This window comes from Primulina tabacum, chromosome 7 (assembly GCF_025594145.1).
Source record: "Primulina tabacum isolate GXHZ01 chromosome 7, ASM2559414v2, whole genome shotgun sequence".
In the NCBI taxonomy this organism is placed as follows: domain Eukaryota; kingdom Viridiplantae; phylum Streptophyta; class Magnoliopsida; order Lamiales; family Gesneriaceae; genus Primulina; species Primulina tabacum.
The window spans coordinates 39241039-39255916 of NC_134556.1; the positions used below are offsets into that span (position 1 = coordinate 39241039).

Below are 14878 nucleotides of genomic sequence, written 5' to 3' on the forward strand. Positions count from 1 at the left end.
TATAAATATAAATAGAATAAATTATAATGATTATGTAACGTATCATGTGTATTATGAGAACTAAGAATTTGCATATTGATGCGAAAGAGTACAATATATCTCGAAGTGCGGTCCACATAACTGCAAAACATACACACAATATATATAACCCACAGACACACATCAAAATTACAGAACAAAGTAACGTTTAGGCCTCATATGTTTTTATTTTTTATTTTGGTATTATTAACAATAAATTTCCTTTTTTTAAAATGTTTTTTTAATTTTTTTTAATCTTATTATAATGAATTTTCATTTTCATAATTTTTATTATAAGAGCCTATCATATTTTAAAAAATCAAATATAAAAATATATAAAATTATCGGAGAAAAATATTTAATATGAAACATATTAAAATTATAAAACTAAATGTAAATTCATTATTAACGAGAAATACAAATTATCGGAGAAAAATATTTAATTTTCCAAATTACAGTATTCCGAATATGCCCCTAATTTTCCCCCTTTTTAATCCTCCCTCGCCGTGGTCATCGTAAACTTATTTGAAAAACATTGCCGGAGAAAACACGCATCCGGGGCGTGTTTGTGTGTGTACGGCGGAGCAAAAGCATGGACGGAAGCGCTCTCAATGATCTGCGCACGGTAGAAGAAGTTTTCAATGATCTAAAGGGAAGGCGTAATGCCTTGGTTAAAGCTCTCACCACTGGTAAACTCCTTGATTTCGTGTTTAAATTTTGAGTGTTTCAGAAATTTCTCGATACGTTTAATTGAATCACGCAGCACGTGTAGTGTGGGTGATTTTCCTATTGCTTGTATTTTTTCCTGGCTTTGCGGTCTCCGCTTGTCCGATTTTGTGTGCATCTGATACATTGTTTTTTTCCCCCATTTGTTTTTCGTTTTTCCAGACTTTGAAGAATTCCATAAGCAGTGCGATCCCGGTGAGTGATTTTTCCTTTATCAGCTTTCTTAATGTTTTGATTAATCTGCGCATTATATTTTTCTGAAATCGCTTAGAATTTGTTCGGGGTGTTATTTGTCTAGTTAAGTTTCTATTTTCAGTTTTCCTTGTGTTCACTAAGTGTTATAGGATTTTCTTTCCTGTTCTTTCTCATAGTGCATGATTTTTTGTGAAGTCAATCACAATGGTTCATATAAGTTGTATCGATTTCTGTGCGTGCACGTGTACTCGAGTCTTGGATTTGGTCATAAGATGCTAATAGTATTTCTCCGAGCATCCATATATACCATTGTAGCATGCCTGTTAAGAAAACACTCATATTAGTACTTTGCATACCTTTATCTGTTGCTTTCACTTTACTTGAAGATATTTGAATCTTCAATCCTTAGTAAAACAGAAGGAACCAAGTTTCATATTCGATCTCTAGGCAATACAGGAATCCAGTTTACCAAATTTCACTCGTATATGTGAACTATAGATTTTGATAAATTTGTTTTATTCAACCATTTAAAATTATAGCTGTTTTCTTGTGATTAAAATATAAACAAACTTCCTATTCAGATAAGTACCATTATTTCAATGTATGCTTAAGGCTCAGTTTATTCCCCTTCCTTCCGTGTTTTGGTTACAGATTTAGCCTGCTGAAGGCTTATCGTTACTGACTAGTGTATGTATTTTTTTCAATAGAGGAGGGTATTTATATGTTAAATATTTTGATGAAAAATGCTTATCTTAAAGTTTTTATTTTTAATATCATGTGATACTCCTGCTATAAACATGAAAATTTTCAGAAAAGGAAAACCTTTGCCTTTATGGATTTCCTAATGGGCAGTGGGAAGTTAATTTACCTGCTGAGGAGGTTCCACCCGAGCTCCCGGAGCCTGCTTTAGGTATTAACTTTGCTCGAGATGGGATGCAAGAGAAAGATTGGTTGGCCCTTGTCGCTGTTCACAGTGACGCATGGCTACTTTCTGTTGCCTTCTATTTTGGTGCGAGATTTGGATTCGATAAAGCTGACAGGTGTGGTTCCTTTGAGTACTGAACTTTGTGGAAGAGCATTAAATTGTTTTGTATTATTTGGTTTTGTTTAGCTCGTGGAATGTCTATTAGCCAAGAAACTCGGTCACTTTATTTTGCACAGTTGCTTCTCCTGAACCATTTTTTGGATTTACTTTTGCATATAAATATTTCTTAGCCACTACGATCTCCATGCTACGAATTTGTCATAATTTAAACATTATCTCTTCTTTCTACACATTTTTTGTTCACACTCTGATTTCTGCTTTCCCAAAAATTTACTTTGGGTGATACTATCAATAAATGTTTTGGCAACTAATATCCTGCTCGTTTTTCATTTTTCTACCTCGTTTTTCTAGGTCAGGTTTCCTAGGGAATTGCTTGTTTTACCAAAAGTTTGTATCCTGTTACGGTTCCTGACTAAAGTTTAAGAGCCATTTATGCGACAGTAGATCTCCCGTGTAACTGACCATTGTTAAATGCTTTAGCTGAAATTGTGTCACTCTGGGACACTTTGTTTTGCTGCTTCCAAGATTTCTGTCGTAGCAGTAGTCTATTTTATGTTATTAATACAATATTTCCCTCTCAGTATAACTCTTATCATTGGGCATTACGGAGGTGATGGATCTTAAAATTGTGAACTATAAAAGAAGCGAATTTTTTTTTAAAATTGTGATTATGAAAGAAGTGAAATTTCTTTTTGTTTCTTTACTTTGATATTGTTGTTTTGTATCGGGTTACAGGAAACGCCTGTTCTATATGATAAATGATCTCCCAACTATATTTGAAGATGTGGCAGGAGCTGCAAAGAAGCAAGAGAAGGACAAATCGTTCGTTTCAAACCTTAGTGGCAGTAAATCCAAGTCAAACTCCAAAGCGGTAAAAGAAATTTCTGCTTTCTCAAAATGATGTCAATGCTCATATATTTTGTGTCCTAGCTTCTCAATACTTATGATTCGAGTTCGTATGAGTTTAATTAAGGCCAATCACTAGATAGGCTGTGCTGCATTGGTGAATAATGGAATAAGCTAGCCAACCTATTTTTCATTGGCATGCAAGATAATGAGATATGGATACCAATTACAATTTTAATTTATTTCAAGTTTTGGTTACAAGTAGAGGATGGAATTCGATTGGTTCATTTACTTTGCCCCTCTTTCCAAAACGAAACTCTACGGGATTCAGAATGCTTATTATCGATGTGAGAGCCCTACTTTTTAATTTTAAACTTATTATTTTAAAAAAAGTTAGAAAGATTCCATTAGGTATACTAACAAAAGATCCAAATTTACAACAGTTTACAAAAATGAAGGGAGGGAATACTCTTACTCCATATCCGTGCTAATAGTCAGTGCCTTTTGTGCCATAGTATGCTCCACAATATTGTTGTTTTTGTTGTTATTATTTCACTTTTGCTTTCATCAATTATCTGTATTTGCCTGAGTGTGTCGTAAGCTACCTTTATGTTTAAACATCCAAGTTGTTGTGACTTCTCATATAAGTTGCTCCTATGTGAATTTTTTATTATGCTGCATTATTTGCTCTATCATGATGTTCCGCTGGTTGCTGTTGATATTGAATTTGGGTATCATGTCAAAATGATGACAAAGAATTGATGGACTTTTTGTGGCATGTCTCATTTGAATCTCTTCCCATCTTGTACTTCATTTTTGTCATATGTTACAAGGGCATGTAATTTACATATCTAACATTTAATATATTGCTCGATAATCAATCAGCTTTATCCTTCTAATACTTTCTTCAACTTCGTGTAGTTAGTTACTCGTGAAACTTTATTTGTTCATTCCTTTTTCTGAATCTCAGGGCAAGGTCTCCAAAGTCCAAGTTAAGGATGAGGATGAGGGATTTGATGAAGAAGAGGATGATGAGCATGGTGAAACCTTATGTGGAGCATGTGGCGAAAACTATTCCTCAGACCAGTTTTGGATCTTATGTGATCTATGTGAGAGATGGTTCCATGGCAAGTGTGTCAAGATCACTCCTGCCAAGGCCGAGCACATCAAGCAGTACAAATGCCCGTCGTGCAGCAATAAGAGACCACGCCCTTAGTAACGCTAGGGCAAGCATGGTTTGCCTTCCTTTTCATTATATCTTGCGTGGAAATAGCTAGCCATGTAGTTAGTCTCGAATCTTGATCTCGTGTTTTTGTGTTTAGTTCACTGGTAGTCAGTCTCGTTTACTTCGGATCTAGCTACTATCGCGTGCCTTCTCATTCTATCCAAATAGTTGAGTTTAGGTGCATTTCCCTATCATTGACAGTAAGTTATCCAAACTTATGCTTAGTTAGCGACTAATTCAGACATGTCGAAAACGTCCATTTATCTTGAATCAAAGTCCTACGTGCAGGAATGTTATTCCATATGTGTTTAATGTCGGTAGAAAAGTGAGGAACCTCCGCTTGGTTTCTTCTTTGCACGCGTGCGATGAAATTTAGTCAAATATCACTTCTTATGTTTTCCTTTATAAGCTTAAATATCGAGCCATTTAAAACAACAATTTGAGTTCGTGTGTTCGTTTGATAAAAATATATTTTTAAGATATTAAATAATACAAATCAAGTTATATTTGAGTGGGCTCATGATTCATTTGCAAAAGTAATTAATACATTATATTAGGCTGGAGTTTGATTTGCCTGCTGCTGCGTTTTCACTTTTCAGAGAAAGAAAACTCGGCTCCGGCTGATGTTTTGCCTGAAGCGTCTGTTTTAAATACTGTCTTTGGCTGTCAGTCAATATGGGTGGATAATGATTTAATTTGTATCCAATTTTGTGGACGGTGAAGGATCCAAATTCGAATTTGTTTCCAATAAAACAAAAATGTAATCGATTTCCAATTTCTAATGCACCTTTAATAATGTAATGGACCCATAATTTAAGTTTACGCGGGATAAACTTGAGCTAGGCTGGACTGCTAATCCCTATCAATATACATGCTATCGATCAGTAGTGCGATCTTAACATGTTGGATTTAAACTGCAGATAAAATAAGCCTATCTTGATAGTGACATTGGCCATGCATAAGGTCGCCGATGGATACACATGGCACAACATTATTATATAAAAGTTGTTTGGGTGATATGGGTTCCCGGGATTTGAGGGAAATACTCTGATTAGAAAAATAATGTTTTGCGTGGTTTGAAATATGACATTAATTTAAAATGGGACTTCGAAAGATATAATTAACCTTTTGAAATTTCAATTTTGATTGGTGTGTCTTCATTCTTCTCAAATATTATTTAAATTCTTGAAAACCAAACGAGCAACAACCCGAACACCATTGTTTCTAAACCTTATTCACGTCTGTTTGAGAACGTACGTGTCCAAATTTCTAAATTTGCTTGGTGGAAGAAGAAAAGACGATGAATTGCCACCAGCATCATAGTCGGTTTGATGTGTAGGAGGACCGAGTTCTGTCTTTCATTTATGGAATTCAACTTCTCCAGCCTCCAACCATCCCGGAGCCTGGAAATGAAAGTGTCAGCCTTAGTGTTCACGTCCGGACTAGGGCAAGAAACTGAAGGCCTGATTGAATGTCCACTATCGGATCCTATCGTCATGACATGGACATTTTTAACTTCCGGGGAGCTTCTCGTGCTTCGATTCCTCGCAAGATCTCTCTTTGGCATAAAGTTTATTTCTGGCGTTCTGAATGGTGGCGGTGGTGGTGGCGGCGGTGGAGGTGAGGGTGGCACGATTATGGCAGTTTCGTTGTGAGAAGAAGTGTTTGGTTTGGGGGGTTTTCCTGTGTAGAGAGAGCAGATTCCTGGTGGTGGTGGTGGTGGAAGAGGTGGAGTTGGGGTGTCAGAATTCTTGAATCTCCGGCTTCTTATTAGATTCTCAAATGGAGGAATTAGTGTTGAAGACGTGGGAGGTGGAGGAAGGGGGTGGGAGGATGCTGACGGAATTTGGCATCGCTTACTTTTACTGCCTGAACTGAATATATTGTTCAAAATAGAGTAAGGTGGGGGTGGTGGTGCTGGTGGAGGCGGCTGAGAGGATGCTGAGGAAAGCTGGGATCGCATACTTTTACTTCCAGTTTTGAAAATATTAGCGAAAATTGAGTTGGGCGGTGGAGGCGGCGGCGGAGGTGGCTGGGCAGTGGTGGAAACAGAATGCACGTGTTTGCTTTTGCTGCTTTTCTTTAACAGGCTTTGGAGACCTTTAGATGTAGGCGGAGGTGATGGTCGGGCTGGTGCGGAAGGTGGAAGCGAATCCTCAGTTGGTCTTTCGTAAATATCTATGGGTTTCACTTTCTTCTTTCTCTGCGTCTGAGTGCCATATTGGAGTGAAGCTATGGCTGTAGCAATTTCTTTCGTGGCGCCACCCTTTTCCCTTTGATTGCTTTCAGCCTTTTCAGCTACAGAAGGAATAAACTCTGGTTCCCGTGGCGGCGGCGGTGGCAGAGACTGTGCTGCTGGAGGAGGTGGTGGTTTGTTTTCATTTTTTTCGTCATTTCTGCCCCTATGAACAGATCGTCTCCTCCGTACGGGCGGAGCTGGCTCCGCAGCAGCTTCCGTCTCCACCTTTTGACTCCGCCTCTCACGGTGGTAGGGTTTTTCGGGCTGCGGGTGAAAGTTAACCTCAAAATCATCGAAACACTTGAACCTATTACTCTCACATCCCCACAATGATTCCTGTCTTAGATCCGGATAAGACCTGCTGCTTGTCATCTTATCATACTCTGACTTGTCGGGGAAATCCAACCATTTAGAACTTGCAATTGATTTTCTTATATTGTCATCTGAAACATCCGTAACAGAATCTAAATTCTTTTCTCCACCGGCATCGAGTGAAGATGAATTATCATCGTTTCTTTTGGCGAAAACGCCGCAAAGTACAGCAATCAACACCAAAAATATGTTAATAGAATCCCAGCCTTTTTGAACCAGACTGGGCTTAAGAATTTGGTGGTTAGCATATGAGAAAAATAGAGGGAGTACGAGGAAGATGATGAGTAACACAAGGATTGGGATGGCTAAGATTAGAGCCTCCGGGTTAAAAATTGGAGATGTGCGGCCATGGCGGCCGCGGGCGTGGAGGAGGAGGGTGGTGGGTGGAGACCAAATCTGCTGCGAGGACTCTCCTTCGGCTTCCATGGCAATAATATCGAAGCAGATGGAAATTTAGCTTAACTCTAAGTGTTTTTGGTTGGTTGTTACACAAGTGGGTACATATTAAAAGTCGAAAAATGAACGAGAAAACAAAGATTAATGTCTTTCTTTTTGCGTGAAATGAAATTAGGACAAGTAATTGACATATATATTTTGAATGATTATATTGCTTTACCATGCTTGTCTTTACAGATGTTATGACCGGTATAGGAGAAGCTACTACATCACCTTAAAAGAAAATGCAAATAAACCGACTGGATTTATAAATTTTTGTGGTGGTTTAATTTGTATTTTGAATGATTAATCTTTAGTCATGCTAAAACAAAACAAATCTTTTACATGCAAACTAGTGAAAATTTGAATTCGATATCAAATCTTGCGTAAGCTCAATATAATTCAAATCGTATAACATATTGGTGCTTTGGCTGCTCCATGACCCCCTTTTTCAACCGCAAACTCCGATGCACACCTTTGGACAATCAACTTTCCCGAAAGAAAAGTGAAAGGGACACTTTTTTTTTTACTTCATCTCTCCTAAAATTATTGTGGGACACAATTCTCACTTTGGATTCAAAGGGCCGGTTACAAATATAATCCAAGTCAGATAATTTTTTGATCTATAATATTATATTTTCCGATTTTGCTTTTATTCATGGCATCATAATCATTTGCAAAAAATACATGCTCTATACATAGTACAATGCTTAAAAATACAAAAGCCCATGCAACACTCGATCATATATCAAAATATAAAGATTAAATAGCTTGAATTCCCACAATTTCTAGCCAATAAGGCAAATCCATGATTAACAAACAATATGGGTATGCTACTCTGAAAAGCCAAAGCCAAAGCCAAAGCCATCTGAGGTTTGGCATGTTGTGTGGATTTTGCAACATATCCCAATCCCACCAACTTTTATTCAAGTGCTCCACTATCATAAAGAAGCCTACTTTTGGCCTTTTTTTCGTAAATCAGTCCTCTCAGTTAATTTATTAAGCACAGTAAGTGCACATTTTGATTTTGTCATCAAATATTGTACATACATGACAGGGGTTAATGGGTTGGGCTCGGTTGGGTTGGCATCAACTCAGCTCTCAATTCTAGTTGGGTCGGAGAAGAGGTTGACTAATTGCGTTTGCCGAACCCAATCCAACTGGATAATTGTTTTGATATTTATCAGTTCTAAAAATAAACGAACGTGAGTTTAAAGGCCCATTCGTTTGGGCCTGAATGGAAATAAAGGCCATTACGATTTGAAACAACGGGTTTGACATGGCCCAGTTGTTGTTACTACAGATCAAACAAACAAATTTTTTTCAGTAGCCTGGATTAAAAACCCTAATAAAAAACCTCTGGCATCTGTTGGTTGCGGAGCGAAGGAGAAATGGTGTGGTTTCAGTGCGAGGATTGTGGAGACAACCTTAAGAAACCCAAGCTCCATAATCACTTCAGAATGTGTTCTGCTTCCAAGGTTCCAACGTTTCCTTTTGTTTTTCATTTTTTCTTTTGAGCTGGTTTTATGGAGAAATCTGAATTATCCCTCGTTTGTTTGTTTCTGATTGTATTAGTTATCGTGCATTGACTGTGGGAAAGTGTTTGGGCAGCAAACAGTTGAAGGTCACACTCAGTGCATTACTGAATCGGTACATTCGGCTCACGTTATCTCACTTTGTGGATTTCATTCCCTTTTTTGGTTACTTTTGCACGGGTTACTCGTAATCTTGTTGCTACTTGTTTTCTGCAATCGGAGCTGTATGTGCTATATCTTTATTTGTTTTACATGATTCGGGTTCAGGAAAAATATGGTCCAAGGGGTCAAGGAAAGGCTCCAAATGGAGCGACTAATACTATATCCAAGAATGATTCCAAGCAGAAACCAGAAATCGATGTAAATGTTGGGTTATCAGACCGACCTCCATGGTTCTGTAGGTATGATAATTTGTAAATATGCCTTCAACAAGTGGTCTTCATGGTGTAATTTCTATTTGTTTGTTGAGTAGAAAGAATCATGCCATGACTGAAGAAGTTGGTAATCAAAAGTAATTTTCTCATATGCACGAGGGTTGGTGTGAAGCATGGGGTGATCGAAAATGCAGAACTAGCATATTCCAACTATCTTCCATCCTTGGAAAAAACCTGTTTCGCTTAAGGCTCTATAATAAAAGTATCTTGTGAACTTCCGTTCCCAGTGAGTAGTCTGTAGCCGTAAGTAGATACCATAGTCCTCTGATTGTGATTCTTCAATGCTGATGAAGCTAGATGACATTGGTTTACGTGTGATAGGGTTCACATATCATGATATCTTCCATACATGTTACTTCTACTGCTCTTTATAATTGATAGCTAGTTGGCCCTGTTGGGACAAGGTTTTTAAATGAGACATTCTTTTTTTAGTTGGTAGTTTATGTTGGGTACCACATTCAACTTCTCTTCAGTTTTGCATTATTCATTTATTTTAACTTCATTAATTTTTTAGCCTCTGTAACACCAAAACAACAAGCAAGCAAACCTTGCTTCTTCATGCTGATGGAAAGAAACACAGAGCAAAAGCTAGAGGTTTCCATGCATCAAAACAGCAGCCCGTAGATGCAGTTGGCACTATGGACTTGACTCAAAAGAATGCGATAAATGAAGTTCCTGAAAGCAATGGTTTATGGGAATCAAGAGACCAAATTTCATCTAAAGTAACTTCTCTTCATGATAATTTGGAAGTGAAAAGCCACTCATTGAAATCAGACAAGAAAAGAAAACTTGAGGCATCTGAAGTCGATGGTGCTAAGCTGAAGACTGGTGGTGAAACCTCCACAGATGGTAATGGTGAAGTTATTCAAATACAACAAACCGAAACAGAGGTAACAAAAGGCTTGAAAAAAGCCAAAAATTGTATGACCAAGGGAATTGCAATTTTGGATTCAACTTCAGAGAAGGAAAACCTCGAGAAGAAAATAAAGTGGAAAAAGCTGGTTACTTCGTTTCTGAAATCAGTATGTTACGCTGGTCTTTTATTCCTCGAAATTTTCAAGTTTATCACATTTGTGAAATTGTGTAGCTTATATCTACTTCCTAAGCAATTAATGATATGAACTTATTAGGATCATTCATGTTTTCCGCATTATTAATCAGAAATATGGTAGTTTTAGGTGGGTTAGTTCTAACCATGCAAACGTTAGCATTATGTGGCACCTGGAAATAAAGAGGTGCAGGAAGTGCTATGTATATGGAAAATGGAGCTGCTTAAAAGTTATTTTGTTCTTTGATGAAGCTTCTGTTATTGGCTCATTATTTGATGTAAAAAAAGAGAATAATTCATGAGATGAGGTGGTTTCATCTTTCTTGAATGTGGCAGGAATCAGATGGTGTAGTGAAATTTAAAAAACTTGGGAAATTTGTTCTAAAATCTCTCAAGGAATCTGGATTTGCGGAAGACAAGAACCAAGTTTTTGAAATGCTTGAGCAGAAGGTGTGTTAATCCTTGGTTTGTGTTCCTTTACTGTTGAAAGTTTTATGCCTCCAAAGTACTCTCATGTGACATTCTAATGATAAATACCTTTTGTTACTATAATTTCTTCAATGCTGTGCAGATAAGTTCAAGTTCTAGGTTTACCTATGATGGCAAATATGTACGCCTGGTCACCAGCAGCTAAGGGACCTAATATCGGTCTCCTAAAATGCAATCTTGAACTTAACCCAGTATGCTATTGCATCTGTAGCAGTAGCAAACTCGAGTTGTGACAAAATTTGAAGAGTCCACAGCAATTTCTCCGAGCTTATCGCTGCTGGTTGGGAATGAGGAAATATTAATTCGATGCATTTTTGTCGATCATTTTTATGTTTTACTAGAATTTTGTACACAGATTGTGCGTGTAGATCAGATGATAGTTGGACGAGTCATTGGTTGTGTTACGCAGTTGATATGAAGTAAAAACATGTGACATTTTCAATCCAAGTAATTCGTTACAGGTTCCACGTATTTGTCCTTCGCTATTTTTGTCTAGTGCAGTATTGATTTAAATTTCCATGATTAATTAACTTTTTCTAAAAACGGGATGTATGTGAAAATATACTTTGCCATTTAATTTTTGCCGATAGCAAAGGTCTTGTCTTACTCGTGGAAACTCAAAATGCTCTTCTGTCTCCCTTATTTTTGTCGGTACTCCATCGTAGTAACTTCTTTCCAAAACGTAGTCTCTTCCTAAAGCTTACATCTTTTAATCATTTCGCCCATTAAAACCATAATTCCAACTCCCTAACAGAAAAATCATGTCTTCAAAATCCAGCACAAGAAACAGAAACAAGAAATGAGGAAAACGAATCATTTCTCCCAAAAAGACGGGTGTGTGTCTATGTATGATTTCTCATTGAGCATTTCGTACATTTTCATTTTTCACCATCCATAGTTCAGAAAGAGACGAGTAGAAAATATATGTTTATCAACAAGTTGGTGGTAAGTTTCTGAAGAACTTTCAAATTCAACGGTAAGGAATTTTCTTTATCTATATTTTTGTTGGGCAAGTCCAACTCTATACTGATGCTCGTAAACTTTCAGGAATCAAGATCAGCACTAGAGAAGTAGAACTAAGATTATGATTATCAACACGATGGTGCATGCCATGGCCTGCAATAGAAACAAGAGACCAAGATGATTCTGAACTTGAATTACACATTGCGGCATCAGAAAAACAAATTATGAGAGGGAATATACTCACAGCAATGGCAGAAGCAGCAAGTCCGGCTCGTTCCCTGGGATCCCTACGGTAATAATTTCGGAAATACAAGATCGTAGCGTAATACCACATCAGTGGGCACAAGAAACCTACAAGAAAACTGAAAAACGGACTGTGAGTCATTCACTGAAAGTTTGGAAAAAATAGCATGCCATTTATGATACAAGGATAATACTTACGAGAACCATCCAACACCACAACCAAAGCAAGGAAGGGGTTTTTCATATATCCCAAGTTGCGAGTCATCTTCATCTCGAATCAAAGTATATTTTCCCTTCACTTTGTCTGCAGCATCTGCCATTTTTCCTGTAAAGATGTACCAAAGCATTGTGTGTGTTGGTTTTGTTATAAACATATTATGTAAAATAAAAGGTGCATTAGCTGCAACGTTATTTAATGTATGCACTCACTACATGACACATTTATTTGCTCATGCAAACAAAATACTTCATTTCAGATACTGTTTCCCAAAAATAACATATCAGAAATCAATACGTGTGTATGCATATATAAGTATATAATTTTATTATTATTATTACTATTATTTGAGCTAGTGGCTATGGGTAAACAAATGGTTAGCATGAGAAGGTGTATCAACATTCCGCACATCGCTCTCCTTGGACCAAGAAAGAAGTTAGGACTCAAGAAATGATGGCTCGATCAGGCAACAAGAAATGGTGTCGAAAAAGCTCGAAAAGCCACCTCTTTAATAATGTCCCGAGTATGCAAAAAACAATAACTACCTTTAAGCATGGAGTAAAATCGAGCTGATGGTCTCAAAAGATCAAGACGTTTATCAGAAACTGAAGTGACTACTTCAAGGCTATTTCTACCCCCTCCCTCCTCAATGGAAGCATCTGTAACACCAAGAAGTGCCAATTGTAGCATCAGGAGGCTTGTAAGGCTCTTATTTTGTTTTTTTATTCCCACCCGCCTTACTATAATTGCAGTTAAAAAAGATGCTGACTGTTTTAAAACATAAAAACTTTTCAAGTGGTGTTCCCCAGCAACCACAAAGTTGAATGCTAAATTCTTTTCTAATACCACAGTCAGATGACACGCGTTTCTGTGGCTGATGTTTGATAATGTAAACAACAATCTCAACTCTGAGAATTTATTATACAATTTAGAGTTAACTTTTCAAATGATTCCATGATGTATTGCGAGCAATAGCATTCAATAAAGCTTCAAAATTCAACACTAATTGCTGAGAAAAAATCGTTTCCCAGCAAAAAGGAAAAAAACCTAAAGAATTTAAGAGAGCAACCAAGAATTTAAAGTGTCAAAGAAAAAGCTGCGGGCTAAGTTTAAAATGAAATCATCGAACAAAAGAACAAACAAAAACTCGAGTTAATTACTTTGCTCCATGGGCGATCCTCCAAAGGCGATATATTTCTGTATATTGAGATCCTTGCCACCAAATTCCGTTTAGGCAACCTATTTTACAAAAGTAATAGAACAACAAAACCGTCTAAGTACTTCCTGTTTGTTAAAGATTTGGTCAGGTATTAAGAAAATACTCAAATAGTTGAGTTTCAAGGCTTCATCTTTTTACATATTGTACAAATTTTTGTCCATCATCCTAGGATAATACAATCTTGAATCTTTCCCTCCCAAGAAAAGCACCTTCAAAGGACCCATGAAAATTATCTAAAAGTTGGTTTAGTGGGGAAGATGATTCGTAGTTGTTCATGTTATTGAACTAATAGATTTAGTCCAATTATCCCAACCACAGACAGTTCTTGACAGGGAGGAAATTGTGTGGTTCTCTAGATATTTTAGAGAACTTCTCTAACTTGACTGTATCATGTCAGCATCCTATGTGTTATATAGAGCTAATTGTGAAACTCATTATGCTATCTTCTCATAATCATTCAAAATGCATCATGGAAAATATGTGAATGGTGGCATGATCACTAAAGACACAGAAGATGAATATATACGTATGAATCCTGTTTCTTTCCACGACCTAAAAAATCTGATCGCTCCCTTTTCTCCACATTTCTCGATTTCTATGTAGTAACACTAGCTACATAGTTTCCTACATTTCTTTTCCCTCCCAAACACTTAATACGTCTACATAACTGTATTAGTTTTTCAATGTGATGAGCTATTTGTCTGGGTTTATTGATGTTTATAGCATAAGCAGCATGTTCCATTGGTTCTTCCAGGTTCAAGATGCATAAAGTTATTTATTAGATCAAATATTAGAAAACAGAAGACCAGAGTCGCATAATAATAGTTCAAATCGGGGAAGTTTAAAGCTCTTGCTAGCGTACATGCAATATCAGATCTAAAATTTTCGAAAATAAGTCGAAATACTTGAACATTGGAGGGGTCGAGTGTAGGGGATTGAACAACTTGAAGAGTTTAACAAATTGGTGAAGGTCGACGTGTCCATCCGAATTTCAATAGAGTTCTTGAAATGTTTCTTCCACAAATCCCCCATCCATCAAATACACTACCAAAACTAGACTGGAAAAAAACCATAAAATTAAATACCAAATGAAACCCATTTTGCATAAACCACCATACACCAACAGCTTGAATCAACAAAATGAAAAACAATCGCAAGAACCCAAAACGAAAAACACATAAAACTCCAATACAAGAGAATAAAGAGAAACAGAATTAAAGTAAAACTTTTACACATGAGCTTACTAGGAAACTTGACGTATAGTTAAATCCTGATTGATATACTCGGAAAAGTTTCTAGCTTTCAGATCACAGCTCTTGAAAGAGGATAATCGAAAAGAGAAATCTTGAAGGGAATACGTTTACAAGAAAATTAAACCAAGTACGCTTGGCTTTGAAGAAATTAACACACCCACCTGGCCTGCCTCCGTCGGTTTCACTACTCGTTTCTCCTTTGTCGTTTGCATTTCTTGAAAACTATACCTTATATTTTTTTTAACTTAAAAGTTGTTGCAAGTTGTGGATTTGTTTTGACACAATTGTAACTTCCCCAAATTTTTTTTTAAAAAAAAATTCCAAGTTAGTTGCAAAAGAAAGACATAAATTTGTTCCAAGTGTGTTTTCATAAAAA

The 14878-nt window shown here is 36.9% G+C and overlaps 4 protein-coding genes across 8 annotated transcripts; 2 read left to right on the top strand and 2 right to left on the bottom strand.

The window, feature by feature from the left end:
- Window positions 1-517: 517 nt before the first annotated feature.
- On the top strand, window positions 518-4358 carry LOC142551927 (PHD finger protein ALFIN-LIKE 4-like). Its single transcript, XM_075661435.1, has 5 exons — window positions 518-707; window positions 907-939; window positions 1751-1979; window positions 2720-2855; window positions 3801-4358. Exons 1-5 carry the CDS (start codon window positions 611-613, stop codon window positions 4044-4046), a joined length of 741 nt encoding a protein of 246 aa, XP_075517550.1. The 5' UTR covers window positions 518-610; the 3' UTR covers window positions 4047-4358.
- LOC142551925 (uncharacterized) lies at window positions 4148-7263 on the bottom strand. Its single transcript, XM_075661432.1, has one exon. The coding sequence runs from the start codon at window positions 7090-7092 to the stop codon at window positions 5287-5289; it is 1806 nt and encodes a 601-aa protein (XP_075517547.1). The 5' UTR covers window positions 7093-7263; the 3' UTR covers window positions 4148-5286.
- Window positions 7264-8413: 1150 nt separating this feature from the next.
- Window positions 8414-11072, top strand: LOC142551928 (uncharacterized). 2 transcript variants are annotated; one of them, XR_012821655.1, is made up of 7 exons: window positions 8414-8579; window positions 8677-8751; window positions 8904-9037; window positions 9585-10092; window positions 10455-10568; window positions 10690-10814; window positions 10855-11072. XR_012821655.1 is itself a non-coding variant. In XM_075661436.1 (6 exons), exons 1-6 carry the CDS (start codon window positions 8493-8495, stop codon window positions 10750-10752), a joined length of 981 nt encoding a protein of 326 aa, XP_075517551.1. In that variant the 5' UTR covers window positions 8414-8492; the 3' UTR covers window positions 10753-11072. The 2 variants fall into 2 exon arrangements, 1 of the variants encoding a protein (XP_075517551.1); XM_075661436.1 differs by having other exon boundaries at window positions 10690-11072.
- Window positions 11073-11420: 348 nt separating this feature from the next.
- Window positions 11421-14724, bottom strand: LOC142551930 (uncharacterized). 4 transcript variants are annotated; one of them, XM_075661438.1, is made up of 6 exons: window positions 14664-14724; window positions 13191-13269; window positions 12576-12689; window positions 12012-12138; window positions 11815-11932; window positions 11421-11723 (listed from the first exon to the last, which is right to left on the bottom strand). In XM_075661438.1, the coding sequence occupies exons 2-6, from the start codon at window positions 13198-13200 to the stop codon at window positions 11670-11672; spliced, it is 423 nt and encodes a 140-aa protein (XP_075517553.1). In that variant the 5' UTR covers window positions 13201-13269; window positions 14664-14724; the 3' UTR covers window positions 11421-11669. The 4 variants fall into 4 exon arrangements, with proteins under 4 accessions (XP_075517553.1, XP_075517555.1, XP_075517552.1 ...); XM_075661440.1 differs by having other exon boundaries at window positions 11815-11921; window positions 14494-14710; XM_075661437.1 differs by having other exon boundaries at window positions 14494-14710.
- Window positions 14725-14878: the final 154 nt, after the last annotated feature.

Coding starts and splice junctions, on each gene's coding strand:
- LOC142551927 (XM_075661435.1), top strand. CDS start 611: ATGGACGGAAGCGCTCTCAATGATCTGCGCACGGTAGAAGAAGTTTTC. Junction 1,980..2,719: donor GGATTCGATAAAGCTGACAG/GTGTGGTTCCTT, acceptor ATCGGGTTACAG/GAAACGCCTGTTCTATATGA. Junction 2,856..3,800: donor CCAAGTCAAACTCCAAAGCG/GTAAAAGAAATT, acceptor TCTGAATCTCAG/GGCAAGGTCTCCAAAGTCCA.
- LOC142551925 (XM_075661432.1), bottom strand. CDS start 7,092: ATGGAAGCCGAAGGAGAGTCCTCGCAGCAGATTTGGTCTCCACCCACC.
- LOC142551928 (XM_075661436.1), top strand. CDS start 8,493: ATGGTGTGGTTTCAGTGCGAGGATTGTGGAGACAACCTTAAGAAACCC. Junction 8,580..8,676: donor GAATGTGTTCTGCTTCCAAG/GTTCCAACGTTT, acceptor TGATTGTATTAG/TTATCGTGCATTGACTGTGG. Junction 10,569..10,689: donor TTGAAATGCTTGAGCAGAAG/GTGTGTTAATCC, acceptor AATGCTGTGCAG/ATAAGTTCAAGTTCTAGGTT.
- LOC142551930 (XM_075661438.1), bottom strand. Junction 12,139..12,575: donor ATTTTACTCCATGCTTAAAG/GTAGTTATTGTT, acceptor ACATCTTTACAG/GAAAAATGGCAGATGCTGCA. Junction 11,933..12,011: donor TGTGGTGTTGGATGGTTCTC/GTAAGTATTATC, acceptor TCCGTTTTTCAG/TTTTCTTGTAGGTTTCTTGT.